The 19,290-nt window shown below is 49.8% G+C and overlaps 1 protein-coding gene across 7 annotated transcripts in view; it reads right to left on the bottom strand.

Annotated features, from left to right (window-relative positions):
- The window catches only part of KATNIP (katanin interacting protein), a 194,908-nt gene that overhangs the window by 141,028 nt on the left and 34,590 nt on the right, over positions 1–19,290 (bottom strand). For 4 of the 7 annotated variants that reach the window (XM_068524184.1, XM_068524186.1, XM_068524189.1 and 1 more), the window contains exons 3-5: positions 8,590–8,742; positions 8,197–8,366; positions 5,620–5,696 (exon numbers count right to left, since the gene is read on the bottom strand). In XM_068524184.1, the coding sequence (XP_068380285.1) occupies positions 5,620–5,696; positions 8,197–8,298 (179 nt within the window). In that variant the 5' untranslated portion in view covers positions 8,299–8,366; positions 8,590–8,742. Of the gene's footprint in view, positions 1–5,619; positions 5,697–8,196; positions 8,435–8,589; positions 8,743–19,290 lie in introns of those variants that run through there. The other 3 variants (XM_068524188.1, XM_068524190.1, XM_068524185.1) reach the window with 2 other exon arrangements.

The following is a 19,290-nucleotide window of genomic DNA, read 5'->3' as shown; positions in this document are numbered from 1 at the left end:
CATAGGGGCTTATTTGTGATCTGTTCAGTGGGGAGTGAAAAAGGCAGGATAAAAATGGTATATATGTGATAAGTGCAAAGTTGGAAAAAAGTGTGTTTGTGGACCCAGAGTGGAGGTTGATAAATGTGAAAATTAAATCAGCTGTTGAGGGAGGGTGGTGGTAGTACTGGTGATTTCTTTGTTTGCTTTTTAAATGTTTCTTTAACGGTTGATACATCCATCTTGCCAATCATGGCAGGAACATTTATTACAGACTGCTTATCTCTTGCCAGCCTCGGAAGCCTGGGAGATGCCTGATAGTTGGGCAACAGCATAAAACAGAAGGAAAACACAAGTAACTAAGAGACAATTTCCAAACACGGCAGTAGCTGCATTCTCTGGAGCAAACAATCAAAGGGCGCAGTGGGTACCAACAGTCCCCGGGGAGGGAGAACAGGGAGCCCAGGGAGGGGCGGCACGCAGAAAATCTGACCACCTAGCCAGGGAGTGCCTGCCTCAACTTCCTTCCGGAGACCGCCCTGTCTCCTGATGCTACCTTAATGGTCACGGTGGCATCCCGTTACCCAGGCTCTGTGGCTGGCGCTCCACAGAGGTCTCTCTTTAAGCAGAGTGATTTATGAAAATGTGGATTTATGAAACTGATAAATGGGGAGATAACTATTCAGACTGTGAAAGGAATCACTAAAGGAACTCCCCTGCTGCAGCTGAGCACATCAGCAGTACACACGTGGCATCAAAGAAAAGTGGGTGTTTTTTAACAGATAGCTTATTGTGCATAAAAAGCTGCCCTTAGTGTCGGGGATTCAGAAAAATCAGATTAAGTCCCTGCCCTTTCGGAGATGGAGCCCCCAGCCACCTGCTGCCCTGTCACTCTCTATTCCCTTACGGATTCTGTTTGTTTCAGAGCACGTGTCTCCCTGCCTCCCGCTATGGAACAGTGTCTGGGTGCCTGTTTATTCTCCCTTCCTGCCCCCTGGGTGTGGGGTCCACGATGAGTGTGAGGAACGGTGAGGAATACTCTCAATATTTCTGGAACTCAAGGTCCAGCAGGAGAGAGAAGGCATGCACGCGCACCCTAATACAGCTACCGTGTATCTAACCACGCCACAGGCATCATTTCCGCTTATCTCGTAATGACCTCTGGGGTCACTTGTACAGAGAGCTCTTTTGTTCAGAAGAGGAAGTGGAGGCGCTGTGAGTTAGAGCACAGGGTGTCACGTGAGGGACTGTGACCGGGGACATGACACGCTTGATGGCTGAGCAGTCAGGGCACAAGCAGGGGTCCAGGTGGTGAGAGGACTTAGCTGAGCTCAAAGGGCAGGTGGCGTGTTGTTCATGGGCCTAATTGTGACCGGGTTTATTGACTGAACCATCTCGGTCTCTAAGCGCCACAGTTACTGTGTGACTGTGGGCTGGCCACGTGCCTCCTCTGGACCTCATTTACTCCCAGGGTCAACTGAGGGGTTCTCTAAGGGTCAGGCATTCAAGGATTATCTGGACATCATTTGAGAAGGCATGTTTATCATTAAAATGATGATGATGATGATGATGATGATGATGATGATGATGATGATGATGATTGATGATGATGGAGAAAGTATACTTGGATGGGTGGGCTTACTGTGGACCGCCAAGCACCTTGTCCTGCTTAATCCTTCACTGGCCCAGGGATTAAGTTCCTACCATTGATCTGTTTTATAGGTGAATTTGCCCAAGGTCAGAGAGCCGAGGAAGCAGCCAGGATTTAAATTCCAGTCCATGAGGCTCCAGAGCCTGTCTCCCAGCCACATCATTGTGCCATTGCTTGTCTCCTCACCAGGCATCATGCCGCAGGGGCTCCAAGAAAGGAGAGTTCAGAGGAGAAGCAGTGGCTCCCAGGTGGGGGCTTCTTGGAGGTGGTGGCATTTGAGTGCAGCCTTGAAGGATGGAGAGGAGGAAGGCAGTGGTGCAAAGAGCCTGCCATTCCTCCCAGAACCTGGTGGCCCACAGGCTCTGTGATTTGTCTTCTAGGATGTCACCACCCCCCATCCATGTGGGTGGAGGACAGAGCTCCGTACTGGAGGCTCTGCCATTTCCCAGCTTTTGTGACCTTGGGCAAGTCCCTACACCTCCCGGGGCCTGTTTCCTCTTCTGTAAAATGAGACCAAGGATGCCTATGGCTCATGAGGATGGAAGGGGATACCAGATGAATCTCCAGCTCAGAGACTGGCCTGTGCAAGGCCTGCCCTGGGTGCTGGTTCTCCCCTTTCTTCTTTCTGCCTGAATCTCCTCTTGGGGCAGTGGGTTCACCTCTCATACGGGTACGTTTTCCTATAAGTGTCCCTCAAACAACCTTTTTCAAAAAGCAAATACCATTGCTGGATTTTTAGATCTTAGATCTGCCACCATCTAGCGCGTATATTACAGCCCCTCTTAGCCGTTAGCTCTTAACTGTTCCTCATATCTCAGCCCTTTGATGATTCTGGTTGCGTTTTCATGAGTCCTGTTGGCCATGATTACATCTTTCCTGAAGCTGAGCGACTAGAATCACTAAGCATCCTCTGGGTGAGGGTTGTACGGGGGTGAACCAGGGCTGCCACACCTTCCCCACTCTCCCCGGTCCTCTCCTGGAGCATGTGATCACTTTCTGTGTTTCTGGCATAGTCACAGGTGGCCCTGTGCTCACGTGCCGCTGCCTGGGGAGTTCCTTGAGGGCCAGGGCTGTGTGGTGGGCACCTGTTCTTTTTGCCTGTCCAGCAACTCTCCCCCATCTTCCAAACACAGCCCCTCAGGTTCCCCTTGGGAACTGCTCCACTCCTCCTCTTACTCCACGTGGTTTGGGTGAGACTCACATCATCGCCCAGGAGTGGCCAGGCAGACCCTGCCACCCCCACCAGGCACAGGGCAGCGACTGGCTCAGGGATGGGAACGGGGCCCCGGCCAGACCAACGGGGGCCCTCCTCAGCACTTCTGTTGGAACTATTAGGAAAGATGTGTTCTCTTCCCCTTGAGGTAGGATGTAAGTATGGGGTTTCCAGTGGCTGCCTTGACCTCTGTGAGGGAAGTACCTGCCTGAGATGATTCCAACATGAGAAAACAGAACTGAGAGATGGAGAGTGACTGATTTCAGTGGCCCAGTTTGAGTGCCTGGATCCAACTATGCCTGAAGCCAGTGTATCATCCTGGATTTGTTAATTTCACAAGTCAATACGTTTCGTTGTTTAAAGTCATTTACCTTGGGTTCCTGTCCCTTCAAGCAAAGGAGCACTAACTAATACAGTCTGTGTCTCCCTCATTGCAATGTTCTCCTTCATACCAGTGGTAATGCTAGGCACTGAGAAGGTACTCAGTGGAATCCTGCTGAATGAATAGAAGAATAATGTCACCAGCATCTTGTGGGCAGCTGTGTTCTGGGCAGATGTCTAAGAACTCAGCCCAGTGATTGCACACCCCCTTCTTGGGTCACAAGGCAACGCAGATAAGCAGCCCGGGTTTTCACCTTCCTCTATGCCCAATATAAAGTTCAGAGGCTGGTTTTCTACCCAGTCTTGTAACTACATTTCCAAGTCAATTTCAGTTTATTCCCATAAAACTCCTCCGTAGTGAACTTAGAGCCATTGGCAACCCTGGCAGGTTTCTCTCCTTTTGATTATTGATGACAATGTCAAACAAAACATAAATAAGAAAGTACGGCCCAGCTCCACCACTTCCTGGCTGCATGACCGTGGTCAAATTGCTTGCTGTCCTGGTCTCCACTTCCTTATCTGTAAAATGGGTGCAATAACTGTACCGGCTTCATCAGGTAGTGTGTGGATAAAACGAAATGATGGGGTTGAGGTGCCTGCCACACAGCTGGCACTCCAGCAAAAGTGCCTTTTCAGGCTTCATCTGATGACAGCTCAGGGGCACTCCCACTCTGCAGGTCTCCATTTGGAGGTGTTCTAGCTCTACTTTCTAATTTCCTGTCATCAAGCCAGCTCTCTCTTGGTGACAACACATCCCCCAAATTTTATGGCAGCTCCATGTTGACATATTTTTTAATGGCCTTTGTGCTGCAACCTCATCTCTGGATCTGTTCAGCTATGTTACTTGTCGGTGCCCTTTGATCACGCACGTATTGATCTCTCGATTAATGAGAAGCAATTTGCTCGTAAGGAACTATGACACTCTCCTCCCAGACAAGTCACATGTGTATGATTCAGTGATCGCCCAGGTGTTCAGTGGCACCAGCAGCCTGCCGGAAACTGAATAAAAACATTCTGTTCCTGGCATTAATGATGATAAAAACCCACATAGGTCTAATCAGCACAAGCCTGGGTTTGAGGCTGCCCCTGGGACAGAGAGAGATGAGTGCAGAGCGGCTGGGCACATGGGATGTTGCCTGGCATTTCTGGCTGGTCCTGGAGAGTTGATCTATTCAGAAGTTCTCTACTGGGGGCGGGACCACCTTGCAAGGAGGCATCTGGAATGCGGGCAGGTATTGTTGTCACAGATACTGGGGGTCTTAGTGGAATTAAGTAAAGGGGTGGGTAGGCAGGGATGCTAAACTCCTACAACACATGGGACAATCCCGCACCATAAAAACTTGCCCCATGCGACATGCCACCGGAGCCCCAGTTGACAAGCACCAGGAATCCAGCCCATCAGACAAGGGCTGAATTCACATTCAGAATAACAACCCACAGACCCTCTTACCTACAAGACCCCAAGCCCAGACCACAACACAAAGCCCCACATTAGTACCCCCATCCTTCCCCCTCCTGCAGATCTGTTTGGGGGGCCTGCGGTATTCCTCTGTTTGTTTTGTGCTTTGATTTGAATTCATTACCAACATTTTAAAACTCAGGAGATTTCACCACATAAATCCACATTTCCAGCTTCTCTGGCCACCTTGGAGGATATGGACCCCTTGGCCCGTGAGAGTTCCAGGTGCCCACTGTCCCCACTGAGCCAGCTTCACTCCCTGCCTGTCCCCTCCTAGCATCGGAGTTTGCCAACCCAGCTTTCTGTAAGGTTCCAGGCCTGAAGACAAACCACAGTGAACTGCAAATGAACTTGCGCAGCCCTGCAAAGGCACGGAGGACACGATATCCACTCTCTTTCAAACCAGACCACAAACCTTGACCCCAGTCACTACACATGGCATGGCTGCAGGCTTTTGTAAGAACCAGCACTCCAGAGTCAAAATCAGGACTGACTTAACTTTAAATGACATCAACCAACTTCAAACACAAGTGTAAAAGGACTCCTCCTTTACACAACAAGGCATGATTACAGGCTCAGATTTCCAGGGACCTTCAAAGCCTGTGAGATCACAGGCTGGCCTATTCAGGTGACTAATGCACAGGCCCTGCCAAATTCTAGCTTTTCATAACAAACCCAGCTTCTCCCAGAACCGAAGCAGGGAAGCGAGAGGCGGCTCTGACACGTCAAACAGTTTGCTACAGCTCAATCAAAAGATGCAATTAAATCAGTGAATGGAGAAATAGGAACTGGGATGGCAGATATTATTCCAAGCTTCTGAGTGGAGGGTGACTGCACCCCATTCCCGTGTGTAAGAGCCTGCATGCTGTTAATAAATCTAAATAGGATTTTGATTTGGTTAATATTAAGGGCAGCCGTTGAGCGGCTTCATCTTACCGGTTCCTCTGCTGGAGCAATATTAAATACTCATCGTGTTTCTCATCAAAGTCTGTCACCATGTCCTTAGTGTAACCCTGAAATGAAGAAACAGAGCGGTGTGATATCGGAATGCAGGGAAGCTTTACTGAAGCCTGGGTACAGCACACACCACACAGGAGGACGAGAGGCAGAGAGGCTGACCTTGACGAAGGCCCAGCTCCCTGGGCGCATCACCCTGGTGACCCAGAGCCCCAGAGACTGTCTGATGGCCCACTGGGTCTTGAACATACACAACTAACAATCTACGAAAAGGAGAAGGTCGATTCCCCAGCCTTGCCACTGTTCTTTCCTCCCATGTCCTATAAAATCAAGGACTCTGGGAAGACTTGGGCTTTACTGTTTTCTCCACACTCATGATTTTGTGATCTCAGTTGTCCCAACCAGATGGAACCCAGATCAGTTGTTTAAGAGGGGAAGCTCATCTTTCTCTTGCCATTGTAAGAAAAACGCATGCTTATTATGAACAACTCAGTCATTACAAAAATATATGACCCCCAGGGCTTCCCTGGTGGCGCAGCGGTTGAGAATCTGCCTGCCAATGCAGGGGACACGGGTTCGAGCCCTGGTCTGGGAAGATCCCACATGCCGCGGAGCAACTAGGCCCGTGAGCCACAACTACTGAGCCTGCGCGTCTGGAGCCTGTGCTCCGCAACAAGAGAGGCCGCGACAGTGAGAGGCCCGCGCACCGCGATGAAGTGGCCCCCGCTTGCCGCAACTAGAGAAAGCCCTCGCACAGAAACGAAGACCCGACACAGCCAAAAATAAATAAAAATTAAAAAAAAAAAAATATATATATATATATATATGACCCCTAGAGTGAAGGCTCCTTTAAAGCAGACATTTGTGGTTTCCTGCTTCCTCTTCCGGCCACAGAACTCTGAATTTCTTTGGGGGAACCATTCGGCCCCCTTTTTTCAGTTCACTGGCTTCCTTAGACACCCATGAAAGTTCCTTTGGTCTCCTCTTGGGTCACATGACCTTGGCCTTGGTCTCAACCATCAACATAGTACTTCCCTCAGCCACAACGATTCACTAGTCTAGGGATGAGCCATGGCCTGAGCACGGCCCTTGAAAGTCAGCCCTGGGACTTTGCTAATACTCCTGGGGAAAAAGCTGTTCTCTTTCCACTGGGGTGCTAAAGTGATGAGATGCAGGCCTGGAATTGCCCGAGAATGAAGTCAAGAAAGAAGACAGCAGATCCCAGAGATGGAGAGAGAGAGATTCCCAATGACATAATTTGAGCCCCTGGATCCACCCATGCCTGAAGAAGTACTGGAACAACTTAGTTATTTCTTTAAAGTTTCAGCTGAGCTTCTGTCCTTTGTAGCCAAAAGAATTATAAGTCATATACCGTAACCTGAACATTAGAGATAACCCCTATTAGAATTTGTTACAGCTTTATGGAGGGATAATAAATGTATAATAAACTATACATATTAAAAGCAACATGTATATACCAGTAAAACCCCCATTACAATCTGATACATATTTCTCTAGATGTTTTTCTTTGTTTACAATATACATATATTCATATTTATAAATACACAAACACACACATTCTTTTAAACAAAAGGATTATACTGTAAACAATGCTTTGTAATTTTCTGTGTTTCTTAACTAACTTTTTGCCAAGGAATGGATTAAAGGGACAATATCAGCTTCATTCTAGTCACAAGTCACAGGGATGAAGTGTTAAATGGCAAGTAAGACATTTGCAAGAGAAACACAGTTTGTGTAAAAATCCTAGCGATTATCATGGGAAGAAGAAAAAAAAAGAATCTCCATCATTCTCTTCTTAGCGCCTCAAAATCTGGCCTTAACCCCACTAATCTACCAGAACTCTCTCCCCAAGGGTGACTCATAACCTCCTTAAGCAAATATAATAGCGCTTCCCAACTTCATCCTTTTCAACTGCTCCGGGCCATGGGGAGCTGCTCCCACCCACCCGTCCCCAAATTCCCCTCCTGTAGCTTCTGCGGTTCTGGATGAGCCTCCCTTCCCTCCTGCGCCTTCTCTGGCTTCCCTTCCTCCTTGGCCTTGGACGTGATGGTCACTGTCTCTCCATCTCACCTCTCTGGGTCTCTCTCCCTCTGGCTTCTCTTCTTCCGACACAAGGAAACGGGTCCCCTGGATGGGGGAGGCCAGAGAGTCACTGCTAGCCCAGGGCTGAAAGCCCAGTCCCCTGCTCTCCCCTTTTCCTATAGGACTCCAGGTTGTGGCCGTCTGCTTCCCTCTTTCCCTGTCACCCCCACTTTTCCTCCCAGGCTCCCCTCTCTCTGGGCCACCTGGGGATAGGATGCTGTACTCCCATCTTCTCTCACCCTGATGTCTCTGAAGCCTCTGGGTTTTCCTGGGGTTTTCCGGCCTAGCTAATCTGGCCAGTCGGGAAGTGGGGAACAATAAGAAAGGGTGATGTTATGAAATCGTAAGAAATTTAAACAAACGAGCAATAGGTGTTCCTATTCCTATTTCCCTGGCTTCCTGAGATGCCCAGAGATGCTCCCTCGTCCTCCTTGGGACTGAGCCCTGCCTCACCTTGGCTGTGAGCAAAGCACTGCGACCTCCGCCCTCTGGACAGCCGGTTGGTTGCGGGACGCTGGGTCTGGGGAGGATTCTCAGTTCCTTCCACGACAACATGTGTACGATGCGGACAGCTGACGCAGCAATTCCATGTACGTGATTCTCCTTTGATCTTTGCAGCAGCCCTTGAAGTGGTCATTGTTGCCCCGTTTAAGATACAAGGAAACCCATCCCATGCATCTTCCCGGAATAGGGATCCTGCTCCATGGCAACTTACATACCATTTTGAGATATTAAAATGACCACCGATAGATTATGGTACGGAATGGAAGAGTCAATGCCACGTTTGGATGAAATGTGAGACTCCAGAGAAATCTCAGCTTGGTGTGGGCTGTCCTGGGCTCTTACCTCAGACCCTCCGGGAATACATCTATTCGCCTCTGCCAGCAGGGAGATGTCATAGGGAAGATTTGAAGAGCTCAGGCATAGATCCAGCCAAACTCCTCACCAGTCCCGTGCTTCTCAAATGCTGATGCGAACACAAATCACCTGGGGATTGTGCTGAAATGCAGGTTCTGGTTCAGTGGGACTGGGAAGGGTCCCAAGCCGACACCTCTAACAAGCTCCCAGGCAATGCCCGGGGGCCACACTTAGCCAGCAAGGCCCTAGACCAGCCCAGCTTATTCCCCACTATTCACAATACGCCCACCTCTAATCAGATCAGCACTGAACTTGAGCTGCGAAGAATGTGCGCTTTGGAGTCCAGGCCTGGCTCCAAGTCACAACAGTGCTATTTGTTTCCTTATCTATCAAATGGAGGTAATAATAGTACCTGTCTGGTTGGATTTGTCTTTCCCTCACAGGGTCAAAGGTGGGTTGGATGCAGTAACAATAAAAAAGCCACAGCACAGTACCTGGCACTTGGGTAGTTCTCAATGAACGTTAGTTACATTTGCATTTATGGAGGTCTATTATTTAACTAGTACTATCCTGGCCCCTCCCCACTCCCAGCCAGCTCATTGCTATCCTGATGCCTTAATCATTCGATTCCCTTTCCCTCCAACCTCCACCCAAATCCTCCCCAAGGCCCAGCTCAGCTCCCCAATTCTCCACGAAGCCTTCCCCTACCATTCTCATCCCCGCTCACTTCAGCTCATTCTGAAACCCTGCAATTAGTATTAAATTATATACAATACAGGGTGAAATCATATATAATTAAGTGCTACATTGTAAGCCTTTAACTATATCTATTGCTCACTCATTATCTAGGGATTTGGAGACCTGGAGGTGAGTCCTGAACTCTGCTACTTACCTTCTCTGAGCCTCAGTTTCCTCATCTGTAAAAAGGGAATAGTAATAAGGTCTACCTCGCAGGGCTGCTCTAAGGATTAACTAGGAGAAAAGTAGAAGTAATTTAGGATCTGTTTCTTTCTTTTTCTTATTGATTCCCCAGCTGGATTATAAATTCCTGGAGCACAGAGCTGGGGAAGGAGGGGACCATCATGTGGGAAGCCTGGAGTCCTGGGCCCGGGTCTCAGCTTCAACAACATCCAGCTCCGTGATAACTGCCAAGGCTGACCAAGTACCCACCTGGTCAACCCTCACCCTGGTCAGACACCAGACACGACCTCTCCCCAGCACGGCATATTTCACTTTGCTGAGGCTTTATTTCTCAGGCTATAAAGCGGAGGCATTAATTAATATTTAAGGCATCCCACAAAGGTAGGAGAAGCTTAGAAAGCGCCAGGTTTATCATCACTGTGTTTCAGCAAACACTGATCAAGTGTTTACTGTGTGGCTGTTTACCTATGCAATGAGGGTTTAACAAAAGACTGACCCAGCGTGCATTCAGATTCCAACGTGCCTGTAGACAGTACCCAACCACCGGCCAGGGGCCGATCTGCACAACTCTGCCCCCATTCCTGTTGTGTGCGGTGTGAATGGCACCCCCTGCTTTCATGTACCCAGTCAAGCAACACACACTGGCCAGGGGTCCCTAATATGGGGGATGGCCTGCAGGGGGCTCTGGGGACACCGATTCAATTGAATGCACAAGGGTACTATTCTGGGAAGAGAGTCCATAACTTTCATCAGATTACCAAGGGCGTCTGAGGCCAAAAAAAAGAGACAAGTGGGGGCTTCCCTGGTGGCGCAGTGGTTGAGAATCTGCCTGCTAATGCAGGGGACATGGGTTCGAGCCCTGGTCTGGGAAGATCCCACATGCCGCGGAGCAACTAGGCCCGTGAGCCACAACTACTGAGCCTGCGCGTCTGGCGCCTGTGCTCCGCAACAAGAGAGGCCGCGACAGTGAGAGGCCCGCGCACCGCGATGAAGAGTGGCCCCCGCTTGCCACAACTAGAGGAAGCCCTCGCACAGAAACGAAGACCCGACACAGCCAAAATAAATAAATAAATAAATAAATAAATAATAATTAAAGGTGCTAATAATTTAAAAAAAAAGAGAAAAGAGAGACAAGTGATTATAGCAAAATGTATAAAATGTGATGCCAAGGATCTGAAGGAGGGAACAGGGAAGGCTCCTGAGGGCACGGCCAGGCCCAAATCCTTGGGAATCATCTTCGAAGCGTAACTCACTAACTCACTCTTCCACTCCACGTCCAATCCATCAGCTCCATGTGAAAAATACCATGTATCCAAAATCTGACCACTTCTCCCTACTTACCCGCTACCACACTGGTTCAGGACCCTTCACTGGCCTCCTGCTCCCGCCCTCACCCCTGTTCTCCTTTCTACAGCCGCGGGTCCTGATGAAGGGGAAGTCGAATCATGTCACTTCTCTGCTCTGGACTCTGCACGGGTCCCAGCGGCCACCAGGCCCTGCCCACTGGGCCTCCATCCACGTCTCTGACCACCTCCCACTGCTCCACCCTCCTCCTCATCACTCCAGTACCCGCAACACCCAGCATGTGCCCACTCAGGGCCTTAGACCCACCATTCCTTCCCCCAGGTAAATACCCAGATTCCTCACCTCCTCAAGGCTTGTCTTAGATCTTACCTTCTCGGGGAGGTCCTCCCCAGCCATCTTATTTAAAATTGCAAGCTGTGCGTGCACCTGTGCACAGGCATGCACACACACACACACACACACACACACACACTCCCAACCGCTCACTAATAATCTCTACTTTATCTTACTCATCAAGCCTTTTATTTATTGGGCCATCCCCTGCACTAGAATGGAAATTTCATGAAGGCAGGGACTGTGTCTGTTTTGATCACTTGCGTATGCCAAGCCCCTAGGACATTGTCTGGCACACAATGGGCCCTAAATGAATAAATAAGGAGACATTTGAGCTGAGATTTGAAAGTTGAAAGGTGTGCTGGGCAATAAGAGAAAGGCATTCCAGGCAGCAGGAGCAGCACAGGCAAAGGTTTGGGGGCCTGAAAAAGCCTGAAACGTTCATGGATTGGCCAGAAGTTGGGTTTGACTAGAGTGATGGGTGCCGGGGAGGCATGAGTTAAGTACGGGAAAAGGTTTAAGGAATTTGGACGTGATGCGAAAGCAAAGTCCCACTGCCATTATTGTTATCCTTATCATCTTTATCCCTAATGCTGGCCCCAGAGATGGTGTAGAATTTTATCAATGGCCATATTATTAATTCTCTCTGGGGAAAAAGAAATGGAATTGGAGAGAAACGCCAAGAATCAGTTATGCTTAAAGGAACTCGACAGAGTCTATATTTCAGGGATCACGTATTCCTCTGAGGCCAGAATATTGGAATTCTCCTAAACAGGGTTGATTTAGTGAGTGCCAGAGCCTGAGCTGCATTAACGAGCAGCTTAGAGCGTAGGGTTGGTTTCCAGGGCTGGAAGACACTGAGGACCTGACTTTGTAGGTGTCAAGTCCCAGCAGAGAAGAACAATAACTTGGAATGGTTTAATAATGAGCTGTGAACACACTGTGCCGGGGGCACCACAGAGTTCTCGGAGCACTTCCGCACACCTGTACTCCACCTGCCCTGCCCCTCTCCCTCCCCCAAATGCCACATCTTAACTGAGGGATGATTTATGAGCAACAGGCGAGGTTACTGGAGCCCAGTCTTCGGGCCGCTTTAATGACCATTTATGATGCTCTCTGCGGCGCTTATTGTGGGTGTCTGCAATAATGCTATGCCCTGGGGTCATTATACCCATTTTGCAGAGGAGGAAACTGAGGCTTTGAAAGCTGAAGCGAATTGCCCAAAGGCCATGTCCAAGTGGAGATAGTGGACATTTGTTGTTTCTGTCGGTTTAGCATCTATTCATTTTCTTCTAGTTACATCGTCTTGGTTTTCCTTTGGGAAACCACCTCTCCTCCACTCTCAATCCATGTGGTATGGGTGGAAATAACACTGCTGGCACTTCAAGGGCGAGCACATGACAGAGGCCTGGCCACTCAAGGCCAGGTTAGTCTGGCTAGTCCGTTTCCCTGGCCATGTGACTGGTTTAGGACTAGGCATGTGCCCAAAGCCAGGCCAACAGACTCAACCCAGGGATTGGCTGAATCTGCTGGAAAAGTCCCTCTTCCTCTTCCCCTGGAATTATTAGCTGATGTGAGCCGAGAGCTACAAGGGCCACCAAAAGGAAGAAGTTATTTTTTATCAACTGATTAGGTTCACTTTTATGAATGTCCTTCTATGTTCCATGAAGAGATCTGTCCAAGAGTGACACCAACATAGAGGGAGCAGAATTGAGGACACAGAGAGACAGACCAGATAGAAAGTAGAACTTCTTAACCGTGTTCAACCCCCATAACCAGCCCCACATGGAGCCAGCACTATCTTGGGCTTTTAAGTCACAAGAGCTAATACATTCCTTTCTTTACTCAAGACACTTTGAATTGCGTGCGTGTCTGTGTGTGTGTGTGTGACTCACACTTGAGTGAGTTCTCGGTGGTACAGTGGAAGAACTAATACTCAGAGGTGTCTGAATCTGAAGTCTCTGCCATGTCCTACGGCCAGAGGAGCATTTAGTAGAGGATTAAAATAATTCCTTAATGAATATTCTCAACGATGGCCCTAAGCACACAGAAAGCGACGATCCAAATGTATCTCACAGTACAAAACTCCTACTCTTCCTTCAAAACCCACCCTAGTGATCTCCCAGTGATTCTGTTCTTTGTGTCCCAGTGCTGTGTCCCAGTGCTGTATAGTGCTGTAAGTCCTTAATGCATATTAGTTGAATGAAAAGGTATAGTTCTGAGTTTGTTTTTTGCAGCTTTTGCTGACATATCAGATGTACTCCCATACTCAAAACAAGAACAATAAATACTCCGCATTTGGGACTTGCCTGGTGGTCCAGTGGTAAAGAATCCGCCTTCCGATGCAGGGGACGTGGGTTCGATCCCTGGTTGGGGAACTAAGATCCCACATGCCGCGGGGCAAATAAGCCTGCATGCCACAACTACTGAGCCCACGTGCCTCAACTAGAGAGAAAAAAAACCCACACGCCACAACTAGAGAGAAGCCCGCGCTACAGTGAAAGATCCCAAGTGCCTCAACTAAGACCTGACGCAGCCAAATATAAAAACAAAATAAATAAAAATAAAGTAAATAAATATTAAAAAAAAAAAAAATACTCCGCATTCAGTATGCTTACATTGCGAGACCTAAAGCAATGGCTGAGACTGCCTCCTAGAGGTGGATCAAAACAACCCAAACACTGAAGCAAAGGTTGGAGTGTCGCATGCCCTGGGTAGATGTGCCAATAAAATCACATGCTATTTGCATACCAGGTGGATAATCCAAAGAAGACTTTGGGTTATTTCTCAAATACCTATGCACCATTATTTACTGCAACCAATGTACACCTTGAGATTTTATTCTTAGTTTCAGGTTTGTAGAATATTGACGCAGATTCAGAATCTAGGGCTTCCTCCTGGTCTCCAGGACACGGTACGCTGTATCTTTATGAAAATGTTTTTCTTCCACGGCTATCTAAAAAATCATTTTCAATACATCGCCACTAGAAAATAATTAACGTTTCTTTGTATTCTCAGAAAAGTTTCCTTGTAAGATGGCAATGTGTATTATAAACTATCTTTTAGGCTGGCAAATATAGATTTTTCTTTTTTTAATCTTGAATGAGCTTGCTTCAAAAAGGAAACTTTATATTAACGCCATAAATGGAAAATCATTATCGCTTGCCATAAACAGAAGGCAAACAGAAATACAGCCCTACTGAAATAGCACGTTTACATGCCACCTGCAGTGTTGTGCAAGTGTGCAAACCACATACTGGGAAGCTCGGTGCCCGAAATTCCACATCCACACAACCTCGAGAGGCGGGAGGCGCTGACCTCATTTCCCCAATTCATCTGTTCACTCAATATTTATTGAACGCCCCTTCTGGACACACAGTGGGCACATCAAAGTCTCCACTATCACGGAGCTCACATTCTAGCGAGAGGAGACAAGTGATTAAAAGAAAAAAAAAAAGTAAATATATAGTATGTCAAATGATGCTTGGTGCTACAGAAAATAGGAGGTAGAGAAAAACAGGGAGTGGGGAGAGAGGTGTTATTTTAGCCAGGGGGTCAGAGAAGGCCTCTGGTGAAATGACATTTGAGCAGAGACTGAAGGAAGTGGAGGAGAGGAACCTCTGTGGGAATCTGGACAAAGGGGGTTTCCAGGTGGCAGGAACAGCAAGTGCAAAGGCCCTGAGATGGGGGCGGAGGCCATGGTGAGGACTCTGGTCTTACTGTGAGGTGACCAGGAGGCTAGTGGAGGGTTTTGAGCAGACCTGCCATGGGCTGAGGCTGTCCCCACCGTTCACCCTGAGGAGCACTCGGGGGGTGGGGGGGGACGCAGGCCTGCAGGGCCCACTGGAAGCCCGGTAGCGTAAACAGCCTCTGACTGCTAAGGAGGGAACAAGGCACGCCTGCTCCTGAACTCGAAGACTGGTGCTAAACTGATTTAGGGCGGCTGTTACCTGTCAGAGCCTCTAATCCCACAGCACCCGTCACTTGGCCTGATGAGAGGAGAGAGGCGGCCTGGGTGGAACTTTCCCTCCAGTCTCCGCCTCCACCATCTGATTTGCAACCGAGAATTTTTCCTTCTAATGGAGTGAACCTCTCACAGAGCGCATCCATCACCAGGACCTTACCTATCACCTCCTGCCCAGCAAGCTGGGCTGCTTGAGCTGACGCTTTCCTCCCAGGGCTGCCCCCCTGCCCCCTGAAAGGGGAGCACTCAGGCCCCTTCCCCATTGATTCAACAAAGACTCCTTGAGCTTCTCCTATGGGTTGGGTGCTGCGCTAAGGGCCCGAGACAGAGACGGATGTAATCTGGCTCCACGACCCTCTTGACCTCACTCCCACCTCCCGCACCCCCCTCAGCCCAGTGGCTCTTCAGGCTGTTTCTCAGAGAGGCCCCTTCCTCCTCAGGGCCGAGACACTTGCTCTTCCCCCTGCCTGGATGGCTTCCTCTTGTTCATGGGCATGTGCGGCCCTTATTGGGGCCTCTTCTGACTGTCCCCGGCCTTCTCGGCCTCCTCGACGTGGCAGTACTTCCCTCTTTGGAAGTATCTCTGTTTTTTGTTTGTGGTTCCCCTGCTGGGATGCCAGACCCATGAGGGCAGGGCCAGCGTATTTGTGGAAAGGAAGGGATGAGGAGGAAAAGAAAGAGAGGGAGGCAGGAAGACAAGGTCCCTGTCCTCAAGGAACTTAGAGGAGCAGCAAAGACACTGCTCTGAGGCCATGGAGTAGGTGCTGTGCCGGGGGCGGTGGGTGGAGAGGACGGGTCCTTGGCATCGCTCCGGGGCTGGGCAGGCTCTACAGAGGAGAGGACGAGTGCCGACGGTAAGGAGCTCAGAGGTGGATGGGGCGGGCAGAGGAGGGACGGGAAGGGCATCCGGGCAGGAACAGTGTGTGCAAAGGCCCAGTGCCAGGAGACCCTGGGAGCTCATCTCGGGGCTGGGATGGAGAGTGGTCAGAGCATGTTGGTTGACTGCAGGGGAGAGCCCTGGCTTCCGACATTCCAGCCAGCTTAAAGCCCGACGAGGGACAAAGCCTGTTTGTGCCGATGACAGGTGCTGAGTGGTGGGGAAAGCCAGGAAGGGACTGAAACGTTCTGCTCAAGTCTAGGGCGGTGCAGTGGGGCTCAGGGTCCCCATTTTGATGCTGTCTCACACACTAGTCAAGATTTCTGCCATGTGAGATCCTGGAGATCCAGGAATGTAAAGGAGACGGTTCGCCCCCATCTCCTCCCTGATCACGTGGGGCTGTGATCCTTTCCTCCCTCCCTCCGTCTCCCCTTTCCCCCGTTTAGGTTGACTGAGCACCTCCTATTCCACACGGGGACAAGTTCCCTTGCCTTAGGGAATGGACCGTCTAGGGAGGGAGGCCAACTTTAAGCAAACGACCCCACCACCAAAGTACATCGTCAGCCATTTCTGGAGGTAGGTGCGTGGTGCCTTGAGAGGTTTTCAATGGGAAACATGACTGTGGCAGGGAGGTGAGGTGACGCTCCGTGGAAGGGTGACAACAACCGCGATGTGAAGGACGAACACGTCAACTTAGGGGCGCAGAGGGGGGTGTGCTCTAAGCAAAACGAACGCACGTGTGAAGGCCACGTGGTGAGAGGGAGCAGAGAGTAAGAGTGAGACAAGATGGGATGTGGGACCCTTTGCTGCAGTGCTGCAGTGCTTGCACCTGGACAAATGTCTCCTCAAGCTACAAATTACAAAGAAACTATAAGGGACTAAAGATAACTGTGTGCATGTGCAGTTGGGGCAAATTATAGACAAAAAGATACAGAAAGACCAAAAAAAAAACCCAACTGTCACTTCTGAAGGGCCGGGAGCAAAAGCAGGGTACTGCGCATGCCCCCTGCACACACCACCACCTAAGGGGTGGGCAGACCACCTAAGCCACGCCTCCGACCCCACCCCTGGACACACCCCTACCCTCACCCCATATAGGGTACTGGCTCCCCCCCCCCCCCCGCCCCACCTCAGGGAGCAAGTAAGGGGACCTGTTATTTGTTCTTGCTCCTTCCGGCGGCTGCAGGGGCCTCAGTAAAGCCTTGCCTGAATTTCTTGTCTGGCCTCTAGTCAATTTCTATTGCTTGGGGAAGGCCAAGAACCCTGGTCGCTATCAAGAGGGACAAGGAATGACAGAGGGGCTGGAGCCGGGGGGCAGGGGAGCAGGGGTTGACTCGGGACTCAGCGGGCAAGACCACCATGTGGGCCACAGCAGGGAGTTTTTCCCTTAAGCCCAGACCAATGGGAAGCCACGTGGGGTTACTGGGGTAGAGGGTGGAGGCTGGAGTGAGAGGCAGCTGGGAGTGGGTGCTGTGGGTGTTCGGACAAGAGGTGTCAGTCAGCCACATGGAGGAAGCAGGGAGAACATGTTTCCAAGGTGAGGGCAGAGGACCTGGTGATGGGCTGGAAAAAGGAGGCGAGGAAGAATGAAGTACTGTGGATGATTGTGCAGCTTCTGGCCTGGGGAACTGGAGGGACAGTGGTGTCATTCTCGGAGAGGTCAAGGCTGGACGAGGGGCGGGGCTGAGTGTGGTCTGGAGCAGTCGTGTGGATACTCTGAGGCACCCAAGAGGCGCAGTTCGTGGACTGGCGGTTGGAATGTATAGGTTTGGGGTTCAAGGTTTCATGGCACAGTTAAGATGCCCCTTCCTCCCTGCTCACCCCCATCCCAGGCTGGGTTACACCCTCCCTCAGCTGTGCTCCTGAAGCGTCTTCACAGACTGTTCTCTGTCGGGACACTGATGAAAGCCACCATGGACATGGGCCTAGGTGTGCATAGTGGACGCTGTGCTACGGGCCCAGATCACCCACTCACACCCCAGCTGCTGGGAGCTGTGTCCCTTCCCAGAGAGAAGCCTGTCTTGCCCCAGGTTATGTCTGATCTCTGATACTGATTAATGACAAGGGTACAAAGACCCAGGCTCCTTGCCTCAACTGGGAACATCTCTGAAGGGCCACCCATCCCCACAGCTCCCTGTGGGATCAGCAAGGCCGGCATCACAGTTCAGCTCCTCCCTCTGTCCAATCCTGCTTCCCTCATCCTCACGGGTATTGTTCCTGAGATCCCTCCCCAATCAGCCTCCTGCATGCACATCTCCATCCCACAGTCTGCTTCCTGGGGACCTACGGCAGTTACTTGACCATGAACTCCCAGGGCAGAGCTGAATCTTGTTACATCAAAGGCCACTGGTAAACGCAAACTGAATTGAATGGACAGTCCTGACTCAGCCAGGACTTCCCACAATGGTCCTGAATTCAAATAGGACAGACCCAAGTCCCCCAAAAATGAATTCCTCGGACCACGGGGCCCAATATTTAATTCTGAAACATGGTTGCCATGAAGGCGTGTGACATAGGTCCTCAATTTCCAGGCCTTAGTAGTTCGACAGCTAAACAGCCAAGTTGGGTGGTAAGGAGTCGGCTGTGAAGCCAGGCACCTGGGTAAGAATCCCATCAGGCTCTTTTGAGTGGGAAAAGATACTTGTTCCTAAGTTTCCTCAGCTGTCAAACTGGGATGCCATCCTAGCGGTGTTGTTCATAATAGCCCCAAAAGTGGAAGCAACCCAACTGTCCATCAGTGGATGAATGGATAAACAGGCTGTGGCATATCCGTACAATGGAATATCATCTGGTCATAGAAAGGAATGAAGCACAGGCACATGTGACCACATGGATGACCCTGAGAACATTATGCTAAGTGCAAGAAGCCAGACATAAAAGGCTACATATTGTATGATTCCATATACATGAAAGGTCCAAAATAGGCAAATCCACAGTGACACAAAGTATCAGTAGATCAGTGGTTGCCAGGGAATGGGGGAAAGAGGAATTGGGAGTGACTGCTAACAGGTACAGGGTTTCTATATGGGGTGATCTAAATGTTTTGGAACTAAATAGCAGTGATGGTTGCATAGCTTTGCGAATATCACTGAATTGTACACTTTTTTTTTTTATTTGCTGCGCCGTAAGGCATGCGGATCTTAATTCCTCGATCAGGGATTGAACCTGTGCCACCTGCAGTGGAGGTGCGGCGTCTTAACCACTGGACCGCCAGGGAAGTCCCGGAATTGTACACTTTAAAACGGTGAATTTTGTGTTACGTAAATTGTATCTCAATAAAAAAAGGCAA

The sequence above is a fragment of the Eschrichtius robustus genome, chromosome 16, assembly GCF_028021215.1.
Source record: "Eschrichtius robustus isolate mEscRob2 chromosome 16, mEscRob2.pri, whole genome shotgun sequence".
NCBI lineage: Eukaryota > Metazoa > Chordata > Mammalia > Artiodactyla > Eschrichtiidae > Eschrichtius > Eschrichtius robustus.
The sequence above is the reverse complement of the archived record's forward strand: the minus strand, read 5'-3'. Positions and strand labels throughout refer to the sequence as shown.